The sequence below is a fragment of the Tursiops truncatus genome, chromosome 9 (genome assembly GCF_011762595.2).
Source record: "Tursiops truncatus isolate mTurTru1 chromosome 9, mTurTru1.mat.Y, whole genome shotgun sequence".
Lineage (NCBI taxonomy): Eukaryota > Metazoa > Chordata > Mammalia > Artiodactyla > Delphinidae > Tursiops > Tursiops truncatus.
The window spans coordinates 8,791,404-8,813,629 of NC_047042.1; the positions used below are offsets into that span (position 1 = coordinate 8,791,404).

Here is a 22,226-nt window from a genome sequence, read left to right on the forward strand (position 1 = left end):
GTCAGCACAGGGTGGAAGCTGGGGCTCTGCGCCCTGCACCCATCACAGGCAAGGCGCCTGAGGGACAGAGCAGGCACCCTGAGCCAGCAACCCTTCTCCAGAGACACCCCTCCTGCCCCACCATCACTCCCCGGCAATGACCTTCACAGGCACTGCCCTGACTCTACTTCCCCGCCACTCCCCAGCCAACCTGTCCCTGAGCACAGTCACCTCCTCCCAGAGCCTCCCCCCTCAAGGCTCTGTCAGTCAACAAGGGACAAATCTGGCATCTTCCCCTCCCCTCCTCCGCCACCCTCGAAGCCCCAGGCCCCCAGGCTGCTGTGCTCACCCCCCAACCCCATGCCCTCCAGCCTGCCCACCGCTGCTGGTTCTGAGCAGGCCTCAGGTGTTCCTGAAGGTGATGCCTTCAGTTCTGACACGTTGCCCAGTTAAATAAAAGTGACTGTGTTTAGGTACAACCGGGGGGTCCTGAAAGCAAGGGGCTGGGGGGGGGGGGGACCCAGTCCGGTCCACATTCATGGGGCTCATCCTTGGTGCTGGTCCAGGTGGGAATAAGGCCATTTCCCCCAAATTCTTTCTGCTCTAGCGGAAAGCAGCAGGCACACCCTCTCGGGGAAGGGTGGAGGCCCCCAAATTTCAGCAGTGCAGTCACGTGGCCGGCTTTCTGCATGTCCACCTCGGCCTCCCGGCAACTGGGCTGGTCCCGGCTCTACAGAGCCCAAAGGCACACGGCTGCGTCCCCAGATCCCCACACACCAGGGCGGCACAGGATTGCTGCAAGAAAGCCTTAGAGCCTCCCTGCGGAGGGCCTGAGGCTCTGGGAGCCCACACTTGAACCCCGGTCTCAGTCCCCAGAGCGCGCTTTCTCCGGCGAGCATATGACACGCTGCATATAGGCAGCAAAGGCGGCACCCATGCACAGACCGCCTCATTCATCCAGTCCTTCTTCTGCCGCTTTTTGGCCTCTACCCTGTGTCCTGCAGGGCTTCTGCCTGCCCCAAATTCCATCCTGCGGGAGCAGCGCTGTGAGCAGGTGAGTGGACTGCAAGATGGCAGGGAGGCGGTGAAGCGTGATTAGCAGCGGACATGCTTCGGAAACGTGGGTGCTATCTTCTTCACTGGTCTCAAATACCAAGTTGCAGAGCTCACCAAGGACAGATTTCACAGACTCCCAGAATTTTCTAATTGGAAGGGAGGATCCCTGGGGCACCATACAGTCGGATCACCACGTATTTCTCTGCATCCATCCCCATCTATCTGTCAATATCACCACCACCTGTACAGACTCATGGGTTTGAATATGAACATTCTAAAGAAGCCAAAACGATTCAGAAGGGGCCTGAGATTTCAAATATGTGCTTTTCCAGTACGAACTTTCACCACAGCCCTACAGGGGAGCTGCGATGCCCTTTAGACAGGTGGGGAAACTGAGGCTCAGAAAAGGAAGGGTCTGCATTGCCCAGGGAATCACAGCCAGTGGCAGTGAAGCCCAGATGTCTGCTCCCTACGACTCCCACGCCCCCAGGATGGTCTCCCTTTCTTCCTAGAATACAGGCGCTCCTCTTATCCTGGGGGAGGGGCAGAGTTCTGAGTGCCCAAGGCACCTTTACAGACTCCCCCTCCCGCACCCCTCCCCCCTCTCTGTTTTAATCTTTTAATTCTCTAAAAGGAATGACTACAGGCTACATAAAGCATTGGTTATTAAAAAAGAAGACAATAGTATTGCCTGTCACTGAAGCAGCTGACTGAAGCCCTGGGTGCAACCAGAACTGAGCCAGGCCCCAGCCCAGGCCTGTCCAGGCCCCCTCCCCACCTGCAGCTGACCTGGCCTCCCTCCCGGTCCTGGTAGGGAAGTTGTCCTTGCTGGGGGGGCCTGGCTGTGTGGGGGGGAGAGGGACAACCACAACACATGGGAGGGTTGTTGGGGGAGAGATACAGGGGTGCCCCCTGCGAAGGTCAAACAAGCCGCACTCAAAGCCCATAGGAGGCCTGCTGGAGAAACAAACCCTCCCCCTTCCCCTCCCCTCCCCCTCCCCTCCCCTCCCCTCCCCCTCCCCCTCCCCCTCCCCTCCCCTCCCCCTTCGCCTCCCCTCCCCCTTCGCCTCCCCTCCCCCTTCGCCTCCCCTCCCCCTCCCCCCCTCCCATCACCTTCCTCCCCTCCCTGGGGGCAGGCAGCCCTCTGGCCCTCTTCCCTTTTTTCTGCCTTTATCTCTGCCTCCTCTCTGCTTCCTCTCTGCCTCCTCTCTGCCTCCGGCCTTCACCCCTACTTCCCTTCCTCTCTTCCCCCCACCCCCCAGCCCCTCTCCACATACTCCCTCCTCCTCCCCTCCCAGCCCTCACCACAGGCTGGCCTCTCTGGGCCCTGAAATATAGGTCCAGCATTGTGTCACTCTTGTGTGTCCCATGGCCCCTCTGACCCTGTGCATCCCGGACATCACCGTCTGGGGGCCCCTCCCTTGGTCCTCGGGTGGTGGGTCCTTAGTGGGGCCCCAGCCCCAGCTGTCTGACACCCATCACTCCCCCCACCCCAGCTGTTCCTCCCAAAGCCAGATCTGTCCAGCTTCCCCTCCTCACCCCATCTCCTCCATCTCCCCCTTTCTCTCCCTCGATGGGCTCCCCCACCCCACCCCACCCACCCCGCCCTCTTGCCAAAATGCAGCCAGAGGCAGAAACAGAACCCTCCCTCAGGGCCCTCCAAGCCCAGGTGGGATAGGCTGGGCTGCACGGAAAAGCTCCGAAAGCACCACGCGGCAAGACATCTGCCTCAGACCTCTGGGGTCCTTGGGCTGGGGAGGAGCCCACGGGCAGCAGCCGGCATGGGATCCTCGCAACGACCTTGCCCGCCAGGGAAAGACAGCGACAAAGTTCAGGCGCTGCGAGCCTGGGTGCCGGCTGCGGCAGAGCAGGTCGGAAGAGACCACAGCCCTGTGCGACCTTGGCAAACCCTGTCCCTGTGGACCCCAAACGGGTCCACAACTGGGCGCCAGGGTGGCTGGAGGGGGCCAAAGTCCTTGCCCCCTTCCCACCTCCCCCATGGCGGCACGGTTGGGAGGGGGTCTCTGCGAGCGCCGCACGGGCTCCAGGCGCCAAGCGTGAGGGAGAGGCACCCTAGGCTGTGCGCACAGCCGGCAGGAATCCTGCCTGCCCTGGCCTGCTCCCCGCGCCTACTTTTCGTCCCTCCTGTGGGGATGGGCGCAGACAGACAGCGTCGGACCCGAGCTCTGGCCGCACCTGGCCGCTCACCAGCTGCCTGACCTTGCCAATCTTTGCCCTCTCTACACTAGTCTACCGGTCTCCACATTCCACACCCAGGAGCGCTTTGTGGACTGTAACTCGGAAAAGAGTCGGCCCCAGGGTGCCAGCCCCCACTGTGTCCCCAATTCTCTGAGTGACCTTGAACGTCCCCCCTCGAATTCGGGGCCTCAGTTTCCCCACCTGCCCAACCTGGCGATGCGCGCCCTCCTCCCCGCATTCCCAGTCCCTCCCGGGCAGGTGTGTCCCAGACCGGATCGGGAGCGCGCGCGGCACTTACCGTCCTCCAGAGACGTGGGCGCTTGGCGGGGACCAAGGTAGCCGTGACCAGCAAATGCGAGGCGGCCACCACGAGCCCGAAGCCGATGGCCAGCAGGCTGCGCACGGGCAGCAGGGCATAGGACACGAAGGTGACCAAAAGGAGCTGCCAGACGCCCTGGTCGGCTGCCACCGGCACCGCTGCCCTCCCGGCGTGGGCCCCGGCGGGGCCGCCGAGCGCGAAGGGACAGCAGAGCAGCGCGAAGGTGAGGCTGAAGAGCAGCGCGAGCTGGCCGACCTGCTGCAGCTGGGGCACCTGCAGCGAGCGGACGTTGGTGACCACGAGCAGCGCCAGGAAGAGCACGCAGTGCACGGGGTGCGAGCCCTTGGCCAGGCCGGGCGCGGGCCCCGGCGCGCCCAGCAGCTCGGCCAGGGCCAGCGCGCCCGCCAGTAGGCTGAGCACGGCCAGCGCCTTCAGCGTGGCCGCCTGCTCCAGCCGCAGCGTGTAGCCGCGGAACAGCGCCTCCAGCTCGGGGCACGCGAACTCCTCGTCGCACGCCCGCAGCCCGCGCCGGCCGCCCGGCCCCGCCGCCCGCTCGGCGCCCCCAGACTCGCCCGCGCCGCCTCCGCCTCCGCCGCCGCCTCGGCCGCGCGGCGCCCCCGCCATCCCAGCGCCATGCAGCGGGCGCGCCCCTCGCCGGCCGGGGCGCCGGGCGGGCGGGCGGGCGGGCGGCGAGGCGCCGGGGCGCGGCGGGCAGAGTTGGGGCGCCTGCTGCCCCGCGCGCGCGCCCCGAGCGCGTCCCCTCCCGCCCGCTGCGCCTGCGCACTGGCGCCGCCCGCGCCCCGGCCCCGGTCCTCCGGAGACCGCGCTGCGACAGCCGAGCTCGGAGCCGCGGGCCTGGGCGCGCGAGGCACACGCGCGCGCCCCGGCCCGCACCCCAACGCCGCATCCCAGGCCCCCCGCCGCCGGAGGGGCCGCGTGAACCTCGGGCACCCACCTAGCCCGTTCCCGGCCTCAGTTTCCCCACTGGTGCGCAGTGCCACGCACTGTGCTGTCTCTCGGGGCGTTAAAAATGCTGAAATTTTGCGCTTTTCCCCTGTGGGAGGGCTTACCTTGCATGCCCCCCAAATAAAAGCAGGTCCCCTATTCTAGAGGAACGCAAAGTGGGGCCCATGCTTGACTGTGGATCCATAGCTAGGGCCCTGCGAGGTGAAGCGATGCCCAAGGACCCGGGGGCAGGGAGGAAGGTGGCCGCCACGGCATCTCCCCACAGGTCCTCTGCCCGCGGGACTCTCCACACGGCGGGCTGTGGGCAAGTCCTGCCCTGGTTCCTACAACCCCCGTGAGTGGGTGCAGCGGTGCAGGAGCAGTGACCAGGTGGTGTAGTCCGACAAGCAGAGCCCCCAGCCGGAGTTCGGGCCGTGGGGCGTGTGGCCAGTGCCACCTGGGTGCAGAAGGAGCCAGGTTAGAGTCCTAGCGGTGAGGCCTCTAGGGAAGGAGGTGGGAGGTGGTTGGTTCAGGGATGGGGTGGGAGTCGAAAGGAGAAGGGACCCTGCAGTTTGCCGTAAGAGGAAACTGGAAACCCAAGTGATGGGGAGATGTTTTCTTCCAGCAGGACAAATGTAGGGACTGTTGCCATGGCGCGTGTGTGGGACCCACGGCTTACACTCATTCACTCTAACGGAAGGGGCTTTGTGCCGGCCTCCACCTGTGTTGTGCTCACAGTGGCCCCGGGGGCCGTGCCTCTGTCCGCCCTTTACCATGGGGATCCCGGAGTGAGCAGCTGGCTCCAAGAGGTGTGGAGAGGTGTAAGGACTCACAGCAGAACCCCTGTCCCCTCCATCATCCCGTGCTGCTTCTCATATGTGTGAACCCCCAGTGGACCAGGAACTGGAGGTCCCAGGAAGTCCCCGAGACCAGGAGGCTAGCCTTCTGCAGGAGGTCCTCCCAAGGCCCACTTCCAGACAAACAGGTTTAATTCATGCAGCCCGAGCATGGGTCTGTTTTAGAGGTACTCCCTGGGGTCCAGGGACTCTAGAGGTAAGAGCCGCTGCACCATATATTGTTATGTGGACACAAGAATTAGAATTTGATGTGTGTTTCACATCTTTCTGGTACCGGTATTAGTTGAGCCGTATGAAGTTGCCATTTCTGTGAGAGTCCAAAGTAATCCCTTACCAGTGCCAATAGCTATAAAGACAGCACCTCACAGACTCTGCCTAGGCACCTCCACTCCATGTGCCCAGCAGTTCACATCAGCAAATTTTGGGTGGCCATCGGGTCCCTCCTGGTGAAATGGCCTCCCCATACAGGGCACCTCCTCTGTGAAGCCTTCCCGATTCCCCCTGACCCAGCTAATTGCTTCCTCAGCCCAGTTCCTACTCCCCCCTAATACCCACCACTCTATCTGGTAATCAGTTTGTTTATGTCCAACCTCACATGGAGCTGGCAGCCCTGGGAGGGCCGTGTCTGAGCCACGAAGATCATGTGGCAAATGTCTCCCCCTCATGTGGCAAAGTGTCTGACTTCCATCATCTAGTTTTCTCCCTGCCCCCAAATGGTAGCAAAGTCTGCAGGATTTTTCTTTTTAAGTTCTGAGTATCAAGAATATATTCTCTTGTTAAAGGACATAGTATATTTTTTATCCTAATGATTTTATGAAAGGAAAGCTGAATGATATCCAAAAACGGATCAAACTACATAAGAATGAAACAAATATGACAAAGCGACCTGGGTGCAAAGTTCACAGATCAACGGCACACTCTTCCCTTGGCCAACAAATTTAATAGACAAAATTGGCATCAACTCCTTTTCTAAAGAGCTTGTGTGTGTCAGGGTTGATGGAAAGAGATTCAGGCACAGGCGCCATGCCCTTTGCTTGCTGCCACACAGGGTCCTCCTGACAAAGCAGCCAGGGCCATAGGGTACATACAGTTCACAGGTCATTGTCACATCCATCATCCCATTTGGCATCCTGGAGAAAAGATCTGTCACCCTCGTCTTGTTGACCAAGAAGCAGAGGCCCGGAGATGCTTGTGCAATGCCGGAGACAGGAACACACCAGAGCTTCGTGTGAGCTGTGAGGGATCCAGCTTCCTAACTCCAGCTGGTGGGAGGGGTTGCCACAGTGTGGACATGCACTGTTCATGAGTTCATCTTGTCTCCTCGAATCTTCTGGGTGGAAAGGAGAAGGCCTCACGTGGGCAGTTTGCAGTCAGGGCTAGCAGGGAAGTTATCTGACAGACATTCAAATGCACACACCCCATACTCTCTCTGGACGTCACGGCTTGAATCGTGTCCCCGCCGCCAAAATTCATAGACTGAAGTCCTAACCTCCAGTACCTCTGAACACGACCTTATTTGGAAATGAGGTCATTGCAGATATAATTAAGATGAGGCCATTCTGGAGTAAGGTGGGTCCTAACCCAATATGACCGGTGTCCTTATACAAAGGGGGCATTTGGAGATAGACAGACTCACACACACACAAGCCAAAGCAACACTGGAAGTCAAGAGAGAGGCCGGGAACAGATCCTCCCCCAGCACCTTCAGAGGGAGTGTGGCCCTCCCCACACACCTTGATCTTGGACTTCCGGCCTCCCACTTCCGTGAGAGAATATATTTCTGTTGTTTAAGCCCCCAGCGTGCAGTATTTTATTACAGGGGCCCTAGCAGAGTGATACATCTAGCATATGGTCTATTTTGGATAATGTTCCATGTTACAGAGGGTAAATATTGACCAACAGTGAAGGGGTTGCAAAGATCACAAGGAGAAATTCTGCTCTCCTGGGGAGCACGTCCTCCCCAGCAGAGGTGAACCGATGCAGGGCACCATCGTGGGCCGTGTTGTGTCCTGCGGGTCTGGGAAGACGGGTATTCGGTTACCTCCTTGACACCAAACAAAAGCTTTCCTCTCCAAAAAAAGAGCAAAACAAAACTAGTATACCTCTGGCCCCCTTGTTCCTCTGGGGGTATCAGAGTCCTCTCCCCACTTTCAGAAAGAGAGCTGACGCCTCACTTGAGACAGGCAGGCAGTACTTCTTGCGGCCGTAACGCCACTGGGCCTCTGTCTGACTTCCTGTTGTTTACGAATCTCATGTGTATCTTTGCATTTGAGCCTCACAACCGCCAAGGGCTCTGGCCTTCTCAGAAACTAATCCAATTTCAGATTGTGCGTAGGCGTGGTTCAGGGTGGGCCCAGCCTGGAGCCAGGTCCAGCATCGTGGACACCACAGGGGTGGTGGACCCTGAGTCACATAGCTGGGCTGGTATCCCAGCACCACCCTTCCTAGCTGTGTGACTTTGGGCAGGTTACTTAACCTCTCTGTGCCTCATGTCCTCCTTAGATTGAGTAGATAACAGCCCCTGGCTCACAGGGTTATCATGGGAAGAGAGGCCCAATTGCACACAGAGCCTGCACTTCGTAAGCACAAAGTGGACGGCTTCTGCCTCTCACGAATGAACGTTCCATGCACACAGGAATGGGTCAAGTGTCATTCAGACTCTTTGAGGTAAATGTGTGAGTTTCAGGCATGTCTGAACAGAGACCATGATACCAGGGACGTCGCTCTAAGCCAGCTCGTTGAGTTCCTCGGACTTTGGCCAGAGACTTGGCTTCCAGACGAGCGTTTCTTATTCCGCTGGCCACTCTGTATTTGGGACAAAGCTCGCCCTGTGGGTTTGTTTGAAGAGACCCACCTCTAGTGAACTGACTCTGAACCACTGTGGAAATGCAGGTTGGTCAGGAAAGAAGTGGGAAAGTTCAATAAGAAACTACATTCAGGAAAGTTAATTTTGTCAGAGCCATTGCCGGGTAATCAAACGACCCACATGACAGGTTCAATGGGCCATTAAAGTGGAGACACCTGCAGCCAGGTGACCTGGGAGAGCTCAGCCTCCAGGGTGCCTGGGACGCATGTTCCTCTGACACCCACCACAGCATGCTTCTCAGGCCTTCCTCAGGTCTCTCCTGGTGGACAAGCGGCTGGATGACCAACGGGCAGGCGACCAGCCTACTTCGGTCCCTTCACACATCACTGTCCCCTGCAGTGCTGGCAGGAAGAAGCCTAACTGGGGCACCAGAGCTGGTTCCCACTCACCTCCCCCCAGGGTGGTGGGCTCGCCGGTCCTGGGGGACTCAGCGTCCTGCCCTCCGTGCCAGGGTCGCCGGCCGGCCTAGGGGTGAAGGCATCAGATAACAGCGGACTGTCCCAGCTTTTTGCAGGGAGACCTGGCTGGCGGGCAGAGGTTGATGTGACTGACACTTTTGCCGATTGCCCTTGTCACTTAGGATTTGGTATCAAACAGGGCAGGAGTCTTGGCTGGTGGGAGAGGCCGGCGCCAAGCCCAGCAATCACACAGATAAATATGCGATCACAACTGAGGCAAGTACTCCCAAGAAAGCAGCCGCAGGGCATGTCCTTGGGTGAAACCTGTGGTGAGCGGAGTGGTGTCAGGCCACGCTGGGCTCTGTGAATAGCACCTGAGCCCCCAGCAGAGTGGGCTACCGGCGGCAGCAGGGAGACGTAGTGCCGCGAGCTCTTGATGCCCAGAGCACGCTGTGGGGCCTGGATGATTAGTCCAGACTCGGGGTGGGGAAGGGGGTGTGGACAGACCTCCTCCGGGGTCCCTGCGAGGTTCCTGTGTCATCCTGGTGAGACAGCAAGTGGCCTCACGAGGAGGGGACGTCAGCCACGGGTAGGATGGAAGGGTCCAGGTGACCCCAGGAGAGGGGACGTCAGCCACGGGTAGGATGGAAGGGTCCAGGTGACCCTGGAAGGGAGACCGCAGTGGACACTCGCGGGTGCGGAAGGCAGTTCATCCAAGCCCCCGCAATGCCCTCGCTGTCTTTCCTGATGTAACTAACACACCTCCCTCAACAAGCCAGAGCAAGTGCATCCCCTTCCTGTTTCCTCTAAATCGCATTTTTTTTTCTGCTAAGTTCAAAAGAAATTAGATTCCAGGCAGGTGTGCGTGGGTATATTCCGAGGGAGAGGAGCTCTCCATTCAGTCGGTGAGCGCGCAGGGGCTAAGTGCCCTGCACAGGAGCGTGGCTCTGTCCAGCGGGGAAAAAGGAGGGGACAGACTCAGTGCCCAGACGGTCACCTCTGCTGCTAGAGAGGATGGGGCGGTCAGCACAGACAAGGGCCACCCACCCTAGAGACAGTGCCCAGCGTGCACCCTGAAACCAAGCGGGGTCCCCCGACTGAAAAGGACAAGGACGGGATTCTCTATGGATTCCCCAGTGATGTTCGGGGTCCTTACAGTTCATGAAACAATGCTGTTAGTACTCCCCATCCTGGTGCACCGTCCACCACGGGGACAGAAAGCGACAGGCAGGGTGCTTGCTCGGCCCCGCGCCAACGCCGGCCGCTGATGGTTATTTGTAGTGACCCGGGGGAACTGAGCTGACCGGCACTAAGTGGATTTGTATAAACCATCCCCGGGAGGGTAGGGCTGGAGGTGATGGGGAGGCAGGAGGGTGGAGCTATAGGCGCACCCTGAAACGTGCAGGGGAGCGGGGTGGAAATAAGCTTTGCATGGCGGAGAGTTGGCTGTGACAGCTGCACCCAAAAGGCAGGGAAGCTTCAGCCTGAGGATTTGCACTAAAAATAGAATCGCTGGCTTGTGGGTAGAGAATTTGACCCAATTAGAGATTACCAGTTTCAGGAATTACTGGAAAAGAAATCTCATTAAATAGGTTAAATATAGGAGCCAGAGGCCGAAAAGGCCATCTGTGACTAAAAGGAAAACCAAAACTCCAGAAGGATTTTTAAATGCATTTTGCATCTGCTGTACAGGGAAGGGACTTAAAGTGCTGTAAATGCAGCCCAGGGCACCTGAGCGATGAGCTCCTAGCCGTGCATTTTGCAGAGGGTGGAGGCAGGTGCAGAGTCACGCTGCTGCCCGCCAGCCCCATGCTCACTGCTGTGGGGTCTGGCTAAGCTGGCCCTTCTCCGTGCTGAAGAGCTGCAGCTCTGGGTCACACTCAGTGTTGGTGACAGCACTCAGGTCAGCCCACAGGAAATGTGAACGGGACCCCACCCAGCCCGCTCCGGATTCCCTGCGTCTCTAGACACTGCCTTTCCCCGGCCAGGAGCCCGGCAGCCTCCCTCCACGCCTCCCTTCCTCGCCTCACATCCAATCTGCTTCCCAGTCCTGTGAATCCGGCCCCTGAAATAGCTTCCTCCTCTGCGTCTCCACTCACGCCCGCTGCAGCTGTCTTCATCCGGGTCTTCACCACTTCCTGCCAGGACCACTGGAACCGCCCTCCCTCCCATCACTCAGTCGCTGGCACATTTTCCCTAAAATGTAGAAAGCGTCTTATCCATTCCATGCTCTAAAAAAAGATGTTTCCTATTGCCTCAGAGCATCCCGTAAGCGTGTTTTTACAGCACACACGTCCTGAGGAAAACCCTAAGAAAAGAAACGCTGTGTCTGAAAGCTTTCAAGAGATGCTGCAGGCAGGAAACCCACGCACCCTGGTTGAACGCTGCCTTTCAACTAACTTGACCACAGAACACCTACGGGCACCACGTAGCAGAACACCTACGGGCACCCCGTAGCATGAATGGGCTCTGGGCAAGGCGGGGCAGGCCAGCACCCAGACCGCCCCCTCCCCTACGCACCTGCGTGCTGTTGCCCCCAGCTCAGCCTGGTGATGCTTTACCTGTTGCCTGCTGTCACCTGCATGGTCATGCCCTCTCCAAACCTCTCCTCTGCCTTGCAGAGTTTCACCCACTGCATTGGCCAGAAACCTTCCAGCTCAACTGAAAGGAGTGGAAACCAGAGCAGCAGGTTTGCTGCACGTCTTTGATGGGTCCTGAGGCCCAAATCATGCTTTCCAGACACCCGTGGGAGCAACGCCAAGAAGGGCAGGTGCCTCTTGCGCCTTGGGTCATTCCAGGGCAGCTCTGTCCTCCACACGCCAGCAAAGGCAGCCTAGCGGCCCCCAGGTGCTCACTGCTGGGACAGTCACTCTGCCGGGAGCCCACAGTCCCCGATAGCCAGCCCCAGAGTCTGGGTCCTGTGTCCTCCCTAGGCAAGGGGGCATCAGGGAGACACATTAGCCTGGTGCCCCATTGGAGCCATGTCAACTGGGAAAGGCTGTGACACTGGTAAGATAAAACACAGTCAGCACATCCCCATTTAAGGGTCAACTTGGCTCCCTCTTCATCAAAGGAGACCCCCCATCGCCCCACGCTGATTCCCTCCATGCTCCCCTGCCTTTCCACACTCATCAATATCTGTCTCTGTAGCAGGTTGAACCGGGTCCCCCTGGAACTCATGTCCACCTGGATCCTCAGAATGGGACTTTATTTGGAAATAAGTTCTTACTTAACTCTAGTTAAGGGTCTCAAGATGCCATCATCCTGCATTTAGGTGTCTTTATGAGAGGAGAAGACACAGAGGGATAAAGGCCATGTGAGGACGGAGGCAGAGCCTGGAGTGATGCTGCCTCAATCCAAGGACACCAAGGCTGGCCAGCCACCACCTCAGCTGGAAGCGGTGAGGAAGGATTCTTTTGCAGGTTTCGGAGAGAGCACAGCCCTGCCAACACCTTGATCTTGAACTTCCAGCATCCAGGTGGGGAGAGGATAAATTTCTACTATAAAACCACCACCCAGTTTGTGGTTATTTTTTTACAGCAGCCCTAGGATACTCTTACAGTCTTGAAGGACAATTATTTCGCTACCTGCATCTCCCTCTCTTGTGAACCCCTGGAGCACATGGCCACTCCTTATTCATTTTTACGTCCCACTCCTCCACACCCAGGGCTTAGCTCCCCTCAGCGAGTAGCCAGCAAATGTTCCTGCATTAAGTTTCGTTGAGTCTCACAGCACCGAGGGTCCCGTGTTTCAGAGCAGTGATGGCCACTGAGTCAGAGCGAGCTACTCAATCATTTGTGGTCCCTGGTGTGCCCAGCGCTGGGGCCCTGAAACTCAGGCCGCCCTCGCCCACCTGTGGTGAGGCACCCAGAATGGCAAACGTGCATGAAGCCAGGCGTCCACGTGCCTCTTGTGGGTGAAAATATGTGTGTTTGTTTCCTCTCCCATACATGTTTCTGTGCATAAATTTTTACAAAAATTTTATGACAAATTTTTTTAGCATCTTTATTGTAGTATGATTGCTTTACAATGGTGTGTTGGCTTCTGCTGCATAACAAAGTGAGTCAGCTATACGTATACATATATCCCCATATCTCCTCCCTCTTGCGTCTCCCTCCCACCCTCCCTATCCCACCCCTCTAGGTGGTCACAAAGCACCGAGCTGATCTCCCCGTGCTATGTAGCTGCTTCCCACTAGCTATCTATTTTACATTTGGTAGTGTCTATATGTCCATGCCTCTCTCTCACTTTGTCCCAGCTTACCCTTCCCCCTCCCTGTGTCCTGAAGTCCATTCTCTACGTCTGCGTCTTTATTCCTGTCCTGCCCCTAGGTTCTTCAGAACCCTTTTTTTTTTAGATTCCATATCTGTGTGTTAGCATTTGGCATTTGTTTTTCTCTTTCTGACTTACTTCACTCTGTATGACAGACTCTAGGTCCAACCATCTCACTACAAATAACTCAGTTTCGTTTCTTTTTATGGCTGAGTAATATTCCTTTATGACAAATTTTTATAATCAGGAAAATGTAATTTAATATGGGTTGATTGAAATCTAACACATTACAGGTTTGCTGTGAGGACTAATGAATAAATCAGAACAGATAGGGAAGGACTTTGGCCATTGTAAAGTAGGCAAAATAAACATTATTATTGTAATAATAATATTACAATAATAATGGGTATTATTACAATATACAATAATATATTATTGTATTTCTTGGGCAGGTCAAGACAAATTGTACTCAATGAGAGAAAAGCAAACCAGTTTATATGTGTTTTCAGTTCACAGTGATTAAGTCCCTGTTCCCGGCCTGCTGGGGGAAGATGCAGAGCCTGCCTCCAGGGCCTGGCCAGAAATGACAGCAAAGCAGGTCTTGGGCTTCCCTGGTGAACTCTGGTCAACGCACTCTTTCTTTGGTCAGGTATTGTTTAGAAAGAGAGAGCTGGAACCCTGCAGGGAGGGCTTCCTTCTCCCCACACAGAGTTGCAAGCAGGGGGTAAATGCTTAGTTATCACGTATTAATTCCCGGGCAGTCCAGTGGTTAGGACTCTGTGCTTCCACTGCAGGGGGCACAGGTTCGATCCCTGGTCAGGGAACTAAGATCCTGCAGGCCACGCGGCACAGCCAAAAATAAAAATTAAAAAATAAAATAAAATAAAAGTTCCCAGGCAGAAACTGAGTTAGAATGCTAAGAAGTCATGGAAGAGAGAATCCAAGCTTCATGCAGGTGCCACTGCACCCCGGGGGGGATGGACAAATCAGGACACTGGTGAGGGTGCCGCAACGTCAGAGCCCACTGCTCAAGGCTTGTGGGATGCAAAGGGGTGTGGCCCAGGTCCCCGGTCCTTGTTTATCCATTTTATATATAGTGGTATCAGTTAATCCCATACCCCTAATTTATCTCTCACCCCCGTTTCCTCTTTGGTAACCATAAGTTTATTTTCTATGTGAGTCTGTTTCTGTTTTGTAAGTAAGTGCATTTGTATCATTTTTTAGAGTCTACATATAAGTGATATCATATAATATTTGTCTTTGTCTGTCTTAGTTCACTTAGTATGATAATTTCTAGAATCCTAGTTTTTAATCCATAAAAGAGCTGTTGGGAACAGTAAGGGAAACATGAAAATGGCCTGGGTCTGAGACGATATTGGGGAATTACTAGGTGGCCAGCTGACTTGATTTTCTTAAGTGTGATAATGATGTTGCAGTGACGAACTAGAGTGTTTTGGTTCTTAGGACATGGATGCTGGGATATTTAGAGATGAAGTTTCACAATGTCTATAACTTTCATCGAATGTGTTCAGTTAAAGAAAACTCTCTTTCCGCTTTCCCTTATGTTTGAAAGTTTCTATATTGAAAGTTAGAAAAGGGAAGAGGGAGGGAAGGAAAAGGGGCACCTGCAGGGAATTCAGCCCAGAAGTGCCCCTTGGCTACCAACAGAATCATTAAATGTTGCCTGTCAGAAAGCACCTCGGTTTGGTCGCCTGGTATCTCCTCAGACTAATATAAACCGAACCTGAGTTCATACTCAAAGATCATCAAGGACATAAGGAAGCAAACTACTGAGAGTAACAGTCAACAGAAAAAAAACCGACCATAGATTTAGACCCTCAAAGACCTGGGATGTTGTAATGATCATATACAGAGTATCAACTAATGATGAATACATTTTTTAAGGAATTAAATGTGTAGTTACAGAAGTGAGTGAGCAACAGACTATAGTACACAGTGTCTTAAAAGCGGCCAGAAGGGAAAGATCTGCAACTTACAAAAGAACAACAGGTGGCCTGAGAACAGACTTTTCAAACAGCAACAAAAAGTAGCCCTCAAAACCAGGGAATTACAATTTATAGGGACTGAGAAGAAATAACTCTCAACTGAGAATGGTGCAATTTGCAGAAAAAAAATTTCATGAATGAGGATGAAATACATTTCCAGAAAATCAAAGACCAAGAGAATTGCACCAATATACCAACAATAATGAAATTTCTAAAGGAGTACTCCACGAGGAAAAGAAAATGAACCCAGAAAAATTATCTGAACTGTGTGGTGAGTGAAAAGACGAATACTGGGCATACAAACAAAATTAAGTAATTCCTTGATTATAAGAGCTAATAGGTAACGACACCCAAAAATGGAAAGTCAAGAAACAGGAAAGAAATGCAAACACTGAGCAAAAGACAGCTGGGTAACAAGGCTAACACCAGGCAGCATAAGCTTTAATACAGAAAGTGTTCCTAAGGACAGGGAAGATCACAACATAATATCAACAGTTTCATCAGGAAAATACAGGTGGTGGTCAGCTCAGCCTGCTGTAAAAAAAAACACTGCGATAACAGATATTTTTTTCTCATAGCTCTGGAGGCTGGAAGGCCAAGGTCAAGGTACCATCATGGTCGAGTTCTGGTGAGAAACCACGTCCAGGTTGCAAACAGCTGACTTCTCTTCCCATGGTGGGAATAGGTCAAACTAGTTCTTTGGGGCCTCTTCTTATTTTTTCATTTTTATTTTTAATTTTTTTTTTGGCCACACAGCTTGCAGGATCTCAGTTCCCCAACCAGGAATTGAACCCCAGCCATGGCAGTGATAGACAAGAATCCTAACCACTAGGCCACCAGGGAACTCCCTGGGGCCTCTTCTTAGAAGGGCACTAATCCCATTCACAGCGGCTCCACCCTCATGACCTAATCACCTCCCAAAGGACCCACCTTCTAATACCATTGCATTGGGGATTGGATTTCAACATGTGAATTTGGGGGAGAGACACATTCAATCCATACAGTATAAGAATTCTAAATTTGCATGCAAAAAGTCTACTCCAAATATGTAAATTAAGAATTGGTAGAGCTACAAGGAGAAATTGATGAACATATTATCAGAGTGGTTGATTTCAATCCACCTCTTTCAATTATTAATAATTCAAGCTGACAAAAAATGAGTAAAGCTAAACAAGATTTGAATGAAACTGTTAACAAACTTGGTTTATTCAATAATACATTCTTCTAGGCACATATGCAACATTTACAAAAATTTAACACTAGGTCACAAAGCAAACCTCAAAAATGTCAAAGACTCAGATATATACAAACCAATCACCCAGCCACAATGAAAGTAAAATGTGTGTAAATATAAAAAGATTGTTAAAATGTTCCCATATGTCTAAATAACTCATGATTCAAAGTGAAGTAATATCAGAAAAATTCAAAATACTTCAAACTGAACAATAAAAGATACTGCATAGCAAAACTTGAGACATAATGAGCACAGTATTTAATGGGAAATGTATAGCCTCAAATACTTAAATAAGGAAGAAGCAAGGCTAAAAATAAAAAACTAAGAACCCAACCTAAGAGGCTGGATAAAGAACTATAGAATATCATGTGAGGATAGTGTTAGTAAAGAAAAGTCTAAAATTCAATAGAAAACAAGTATTCCATCTTAAGGATCAACTAAGCCAAATGGGTTTTTTTTTTAATGACTAATAAATCTGACAGTGCTTTGTAGAAGTTGATTGTTTTAAAGGAGAGAAAGTATAAGAAAATATTAAGAATCTAAAAGAGGACTTAATTACAGAAGCTGCAGTTTAAAGAAATTAAGATGATACCATTCATGAATCTGTGGCAACGTATTTAAAAGCATATATAAACTGATCCTGGAAAAATATAACTTAAGAATAACATCTCAAGAGGAAATGAAACATTCCAGTAGTGGCATAATCATTAAAAGAATCAGGTCAGTAATTAACAGCAGGCCTAGGAGATTTTAGTGGTCAGCTCGACCGACCTTTTGAGGAATCCGTCTCTCCAGAATCACAGACAATTCCAGAGTATAGAAAAACTGGGTGCACTCCACGTTCTTTTATGAGCTATTATGCTTTGCTAGCATTAGAAAAAAAATCTGTAAATATCATTCTCCAAATTAATAGATTGATGAGGGAGAAACCATATGATCATCTTAATTGATGAAGTAAAAACATTTGATGAAATTCATCACACATTCATCATCCATCTAATTAAATACAAATGGAAGGAGACTTCTTGATAAAAGTCTTCAAAAACATTATTCTTTATGATAAAATCTTAGAATCATTTTCTTTAAAACTCAGGAATAGGACAAGGAATCCCATTCTCATAAATTAGTTTCACAACTTACTCGAGGTCCTGGCAAACTATAATAAATAGTATTAAATAAATATAAACAGTATTAAATAGTTGCTAAAGATCTGAAAGCTTTAAGCATTGGAAGATCATAAGGAACAAAGCTAGTATTATTTAATTTATGATATTCTACATCAAATATTCAAGAAAATCCATGCCTAAATTATCAGACATGATACATATTTAACAGTATGACTGGCTATAAGATCAACATCAAAAATTAAGAACAGGGCTTCTCTGTTGGCGCAGTGGTTGAGAGTCCGCCTGCCGATGCAGGGGACACGGGTTCGTGCCCCGGTCCGGGAAGATCCCACATATGCCACGGAGCGGCTGGGCCCGTGAGCCATGGCTGCTGAGCCTGCGCGTCCGGAGCCTGTGCTCCGCAACGGGAGAGGCCACAGCAGTGAGAGGCCCGCGTACCGCAAAAAAAAAAAAAAAAAAAAATTAAGAACAGAGGTGTTTATACCTCTGAAACAAATAGAGACAGAATTTTCCAAATGATCCCTTTTATAATGATAGCCAAAAGTTTAAGGTACCTAAGAATAAATGCAACAAAAGACGTGCAAGTCCTATAGAGATAAAATTAAGAAACTTTATGGAAACTTTAGGGATGCACACACATTTTTTTAAAAGCCTATTTTGTAAGATCAGGAAAAAAACTGAGCTGCAGAGACATTCAAGCTGTCATTCAGGAAGAACCTGCTCATAGCTAGCTCACTGTTTTTCTCTGTGAAAGTCAGAGAGAGCCTTAAACTGTTTTTGTATGTGTGTATGTGTGTGTATGTATGTATGTGAGTGTATGTGTGTCCGTGTATGCATGTGTGTGTGTGTGTGTGTGTGTGTGTGTGTGTGTGTGTATTTTGCTGAATTATATAATCGGGAATGTTATCCCAAATTCCACGCTATAAATCAGTGGTTCTCAAACTTGAGCCTGCATCAGTATCCCCTGGAGGACTGCCCTCCCCTCTCCCAGTTTCCGGGTTAGTAGGTCTAGGCTGGGGCCAAAGACTGCATTTTAAACAATTTCCCAGGTGATGTGATGCCGCTGGTCGAGGGACCCTGCTGTATTTGTTACCAAGTACTACCAATAAACATTTCTTTCTGCCTAAACAGCCTATGTTACTCTATTTCCTCAATCAGCTTATGAGATAAAAGCACTAAAATCTGATTGAAAACTTGGGAAAATGTTTTTAAATTGCTAAAATTTGCATTTCCCATTATCTGAACAGGAATAGAAATGAACAATTTTATTTGACAGACATAATCTGTTCTATATATAACTACACAATTATAGAAGCAGTGACTCTTCCCATTAAATTTTCAAGGTGGTCGCTGTGTTGTCTCACTCTGAGTGGGTCAGACAGGCAAAGCAAATGGAGAACACTTCACCATTCCCATCCCGTCCATGGGCAGCAAACCACCAGGGGACAGGAACTCTAATTTACAGCACTAAACCCAGCACAGCAGGATTTGAAAGCTAAAAGAAGAATTTTCACATTTACCTAAATGTTTTCTATCACTTTAAAGATTCATGTTGATTTCAGTGAGTTTTATTTTGACTAGATCCAGGGGGAGTACTTTCAGTACTGGGTCTCCCCACAGTGTCTAGTTCATGTATTCATACAAATAAAAATAGAAAGCTTTCAGTGCGTTTAGAGTCCTAAAATTATTAATGACACAACGGGCTTTCATGAACTCATACTGAATGGAAAAAGTAAAAAGTCAACATTATGCGTTCCTATGATTCCAAGCAGGTTAAAATTCAATGTACAGAAGATACAGTTTCCTGTATGCATTTTCATATTTTCTACCGTGAGTATAAATAACAGGGGCTAGTATGCAGAGCCCTCGCTGTGTGCCAGGCCCTGCGTAAGCATTCTAGGTATCTTAGCTCTTGCAATCCTGGCAGCGATCCTGGGCATGGGGACAGGTGGGTACACTGAGGCACAGAGCTGCAGGTGGCTTCCCCGCAGTCCCTCAGCAGTAACCCGGGGCTCCGTCGGGCGGCGTGGTCCCAGGGTCCTCGCTGTCACTCCTGCACTGGCCTCTTCTTAAATTTAGGGAACTGGAAAGAAGAAAGTAAAGCGTGAGAAGCCCCCAGCACTGGGGGCAGGGAGTGAGGCTGCAGGGCAGGGTGCTCAGCGGTGCCTGTGCTCTGGACCCGCCAAGAGGGCCCTCCCCTGGGGCAGATGGCAGAGAGCCAGGAACCCTGGGCCCCTTGGCCTAGGACGGGGGTCCTTCACACGGAAACAGCACTTTGCAGGTGGTTCCTGCCCTGAGATGCCCACTCAGTCATCTCAGGATGGGGGATTGTTAACTCCCCTTTGGGGTCTGAAAGTCGAGGCTGATGGCCCTGCCTACGTGGGCCGTAAGACATCCATATTCCCACACTTTGCTCTCTTGCACATTCTGACCGGTACATGTACATGCACACGCGCACACATACACACGGGCTTTGTTGCTCTGCGGCATGTGGGATCTTCCTGGACCAGGGCTCGAACCCGTGTCCCCTGAATTGGCAGGCGGACTCCTAACCACCCATCATGTAGCTTTTAAATGAATTTTTCTTATACTAAAATAGGAAACTAACACACACTGCAGAAAATGTAAAAAATAGAGGGACAGTAAGGATGCAATCAATGCTTATCTCCTTCTAATATGAACTAATTTACTAGTGGAACAGACATCTTGTCATCTATGTCTTGCCTTTACATCTCTTTTTCATTTGATATGAGGCTGTTTGCTGTCTTTTTGTGTCCCTTACTGAGTTTTCTAGTGGTGTTTTAAAATTGGATTTCAACAGATCTTTATATATTTTAAAGATATTAACTTTTCACTTGTTTTAATTATTCTAAATAATTTTGTGGTTTGTTCTTTATCTTTCAATTTTACTTTGTCTTTACCTTTTTTGAGATGTAATTCATGTACCATAAAAATCACCATTTTTTTAAACATCTTTATTGGAGTAGAATTGCTTTACAATGTTGTTTAGTTTCTGCTGTATAACAAAGTGAATCAGCTATACATATACATATATCCCCATATCCCCTCCCTCTTGCATCTCCCTCCCACCCTCCCTAACCCACCCCTCTAGGTGGTCACAAAGCACGGGGCTTATCTGCCTGTGCCATGTGGCTGCTTCCCAATAAAAACCTAAAAATAGTACTAACATACGACCCAGCAGTACCACTACTGGGCATATACCCTGAGAAAACCATACTTCACAAAGAGTCATGTACCACAATGTTCATTGCAGCTCTATTTACAATAGCCAGGACATGGAAGCAACCTAAGTGTCCAACAGATGAATGGATAAAGAAGATGTGGCACATATATACAATGGAATATTACTCAGACATAAAAGGAAACGAAATTGAGTTATTTGAACTGAGGTGGATGGACCTAGAGTCTGTCATACAGAGTGAAGTAAGTCAGAAAGAGAAAAATCACCATTTTAAACTGGATAATTCAGTGGTTTTTAATGAATTTGCAAAGTTGCACAATTGCCACTAATTCTGCAATATTTTCAGGACCTCAAGGCAGTCGTGCTCCATCCTCACCACCCCCAATGCCTTGCAACAATCAATCGACATTCTATGTATGGATTTGCCAACTCTGGACATTTCATATAAATTTAATTATATATTATGTGGCCTTTTGTGCCTGGTTTCTTTCATTCAGCATAAGGTTTTCAAAGTTCACTCACATTATAGCATGAATCAGTACTTCATTTCTTTCCATGCCTGAATAATATTCCACTGTATGAATATAACACATGTTATTTATCCATCCATCCGTTGATAGACATTTGGATTGGCTCTTATGAATGATGCTGTGATGAACATTTGTGTACAACCTTTTGTGTGCACTTGTATTTTCAATTCTCTGGGGTATATACCTAAGAGTAGAATTGCAGAGTCCTCCGGTTTGGCCTCTGGAGGAACTGCCAAAGTGTTTTCCAAAGTGGCTACACCGTTTCACATTCCCACCAACAACGAATGAGGGTGTCAGTTTTTCCATCACCCTCATCAGCACCTGCTAATATCTATCTTCTTATTCCAGCCATCCTACTGAGTGTGAACTTGTATCTCACTGTGGTTTTAACTTGCATTTCCCTAATGACTCACAGTGTTGAGCATCTTTTCATGTGCTTATTGGCCATTTATATATATTATTTGGAGGAATACCTATTCTAATCTTCTTAGTTGGGGTCTTTAATTTTTTTACTGTTGAGTTGTAAGAAGAGTTCTTTAAATATTCCACATTCTAGACACTTATCAGATATATGATTTCTCCCACTCTGTGGGCTTTCTTTTTCCTTTATTAATAATGTCCTCTTATATATAAAAGTTTTAATTTGGATGTAGGCAAAATGACTTATTTTTTTCCTTTGGTTGCTTATGCTTTAGGTATCATAAATAAGAAATTGTTTAATTCAAGGTCACAAAGACTTACCTCTATGCTTTCTTCTAAAAGTTTTAGAGTTTTAGCCCTTACATTTAAGTATTTGTTCCATTTTGAATTTATTTGTTTATTGTGTGAGGTAAGACTCCAAATCCATTCCTCTGCATGTGGATATCTAATTATCCTAGCATCATTTGTTGAAAAGACTATTCTTTCCCTTTTGAATTGCCTTGACACCCTTGTTGCAATCAGCTGACCGTAGATGTTGGGTCTATTTCTGGACCTTCCATTTTATTTCATTGATCCATATGTCTATCTGTGTGTCAGTACCACACTGTTATGATTACCTTAGCGTTAAAGTAGGTTTTTGAAATCAAAATGTAAGCCCTCCAACTTTGCAACTTTGTTCTTCTTTTTCAAGATTGTTTGGATATGTGTGGCCCCTGCATTTCCATATGGGTTTTCATATAAGTTTGTCAATTTTTGGAAAAAAAAAAGGCTATTGGAATTTTATGAGGGATAACATTGAACCTGTAGGTAATTTGG

The 22,226-nt window shown here is 50.2% G+C and overlaps 1 protein-coding gene across 2 annotated transcripts in view; it reads right to left on the minus strand.

Annotated features, from left to right (window-relative positions):
* Positions 1 to 4,177, minus strand: part of ADCY1 (adenylate cyclase 1) — a 116,358-nt gene extending 112,181 nt beyond the window's left edge. The window contains exon 1 of one of the 2 annotated variants that reach the window (XM_033862808.2): positions 3,533 to 4,177. In XM_033862808.2, the coding sequence (XP_033718699.1) occupies positions 3,533 to 4,177 (645 nt within the window). The remainder of the gene's footprint in view (positions 1 to 3,532) is intronic. The other variant, XM_073809499.1, reaches the window with a different exon arrangement.
* Positions 4,178 to 22,226: the final 18,049 nt, after the last annotated feature.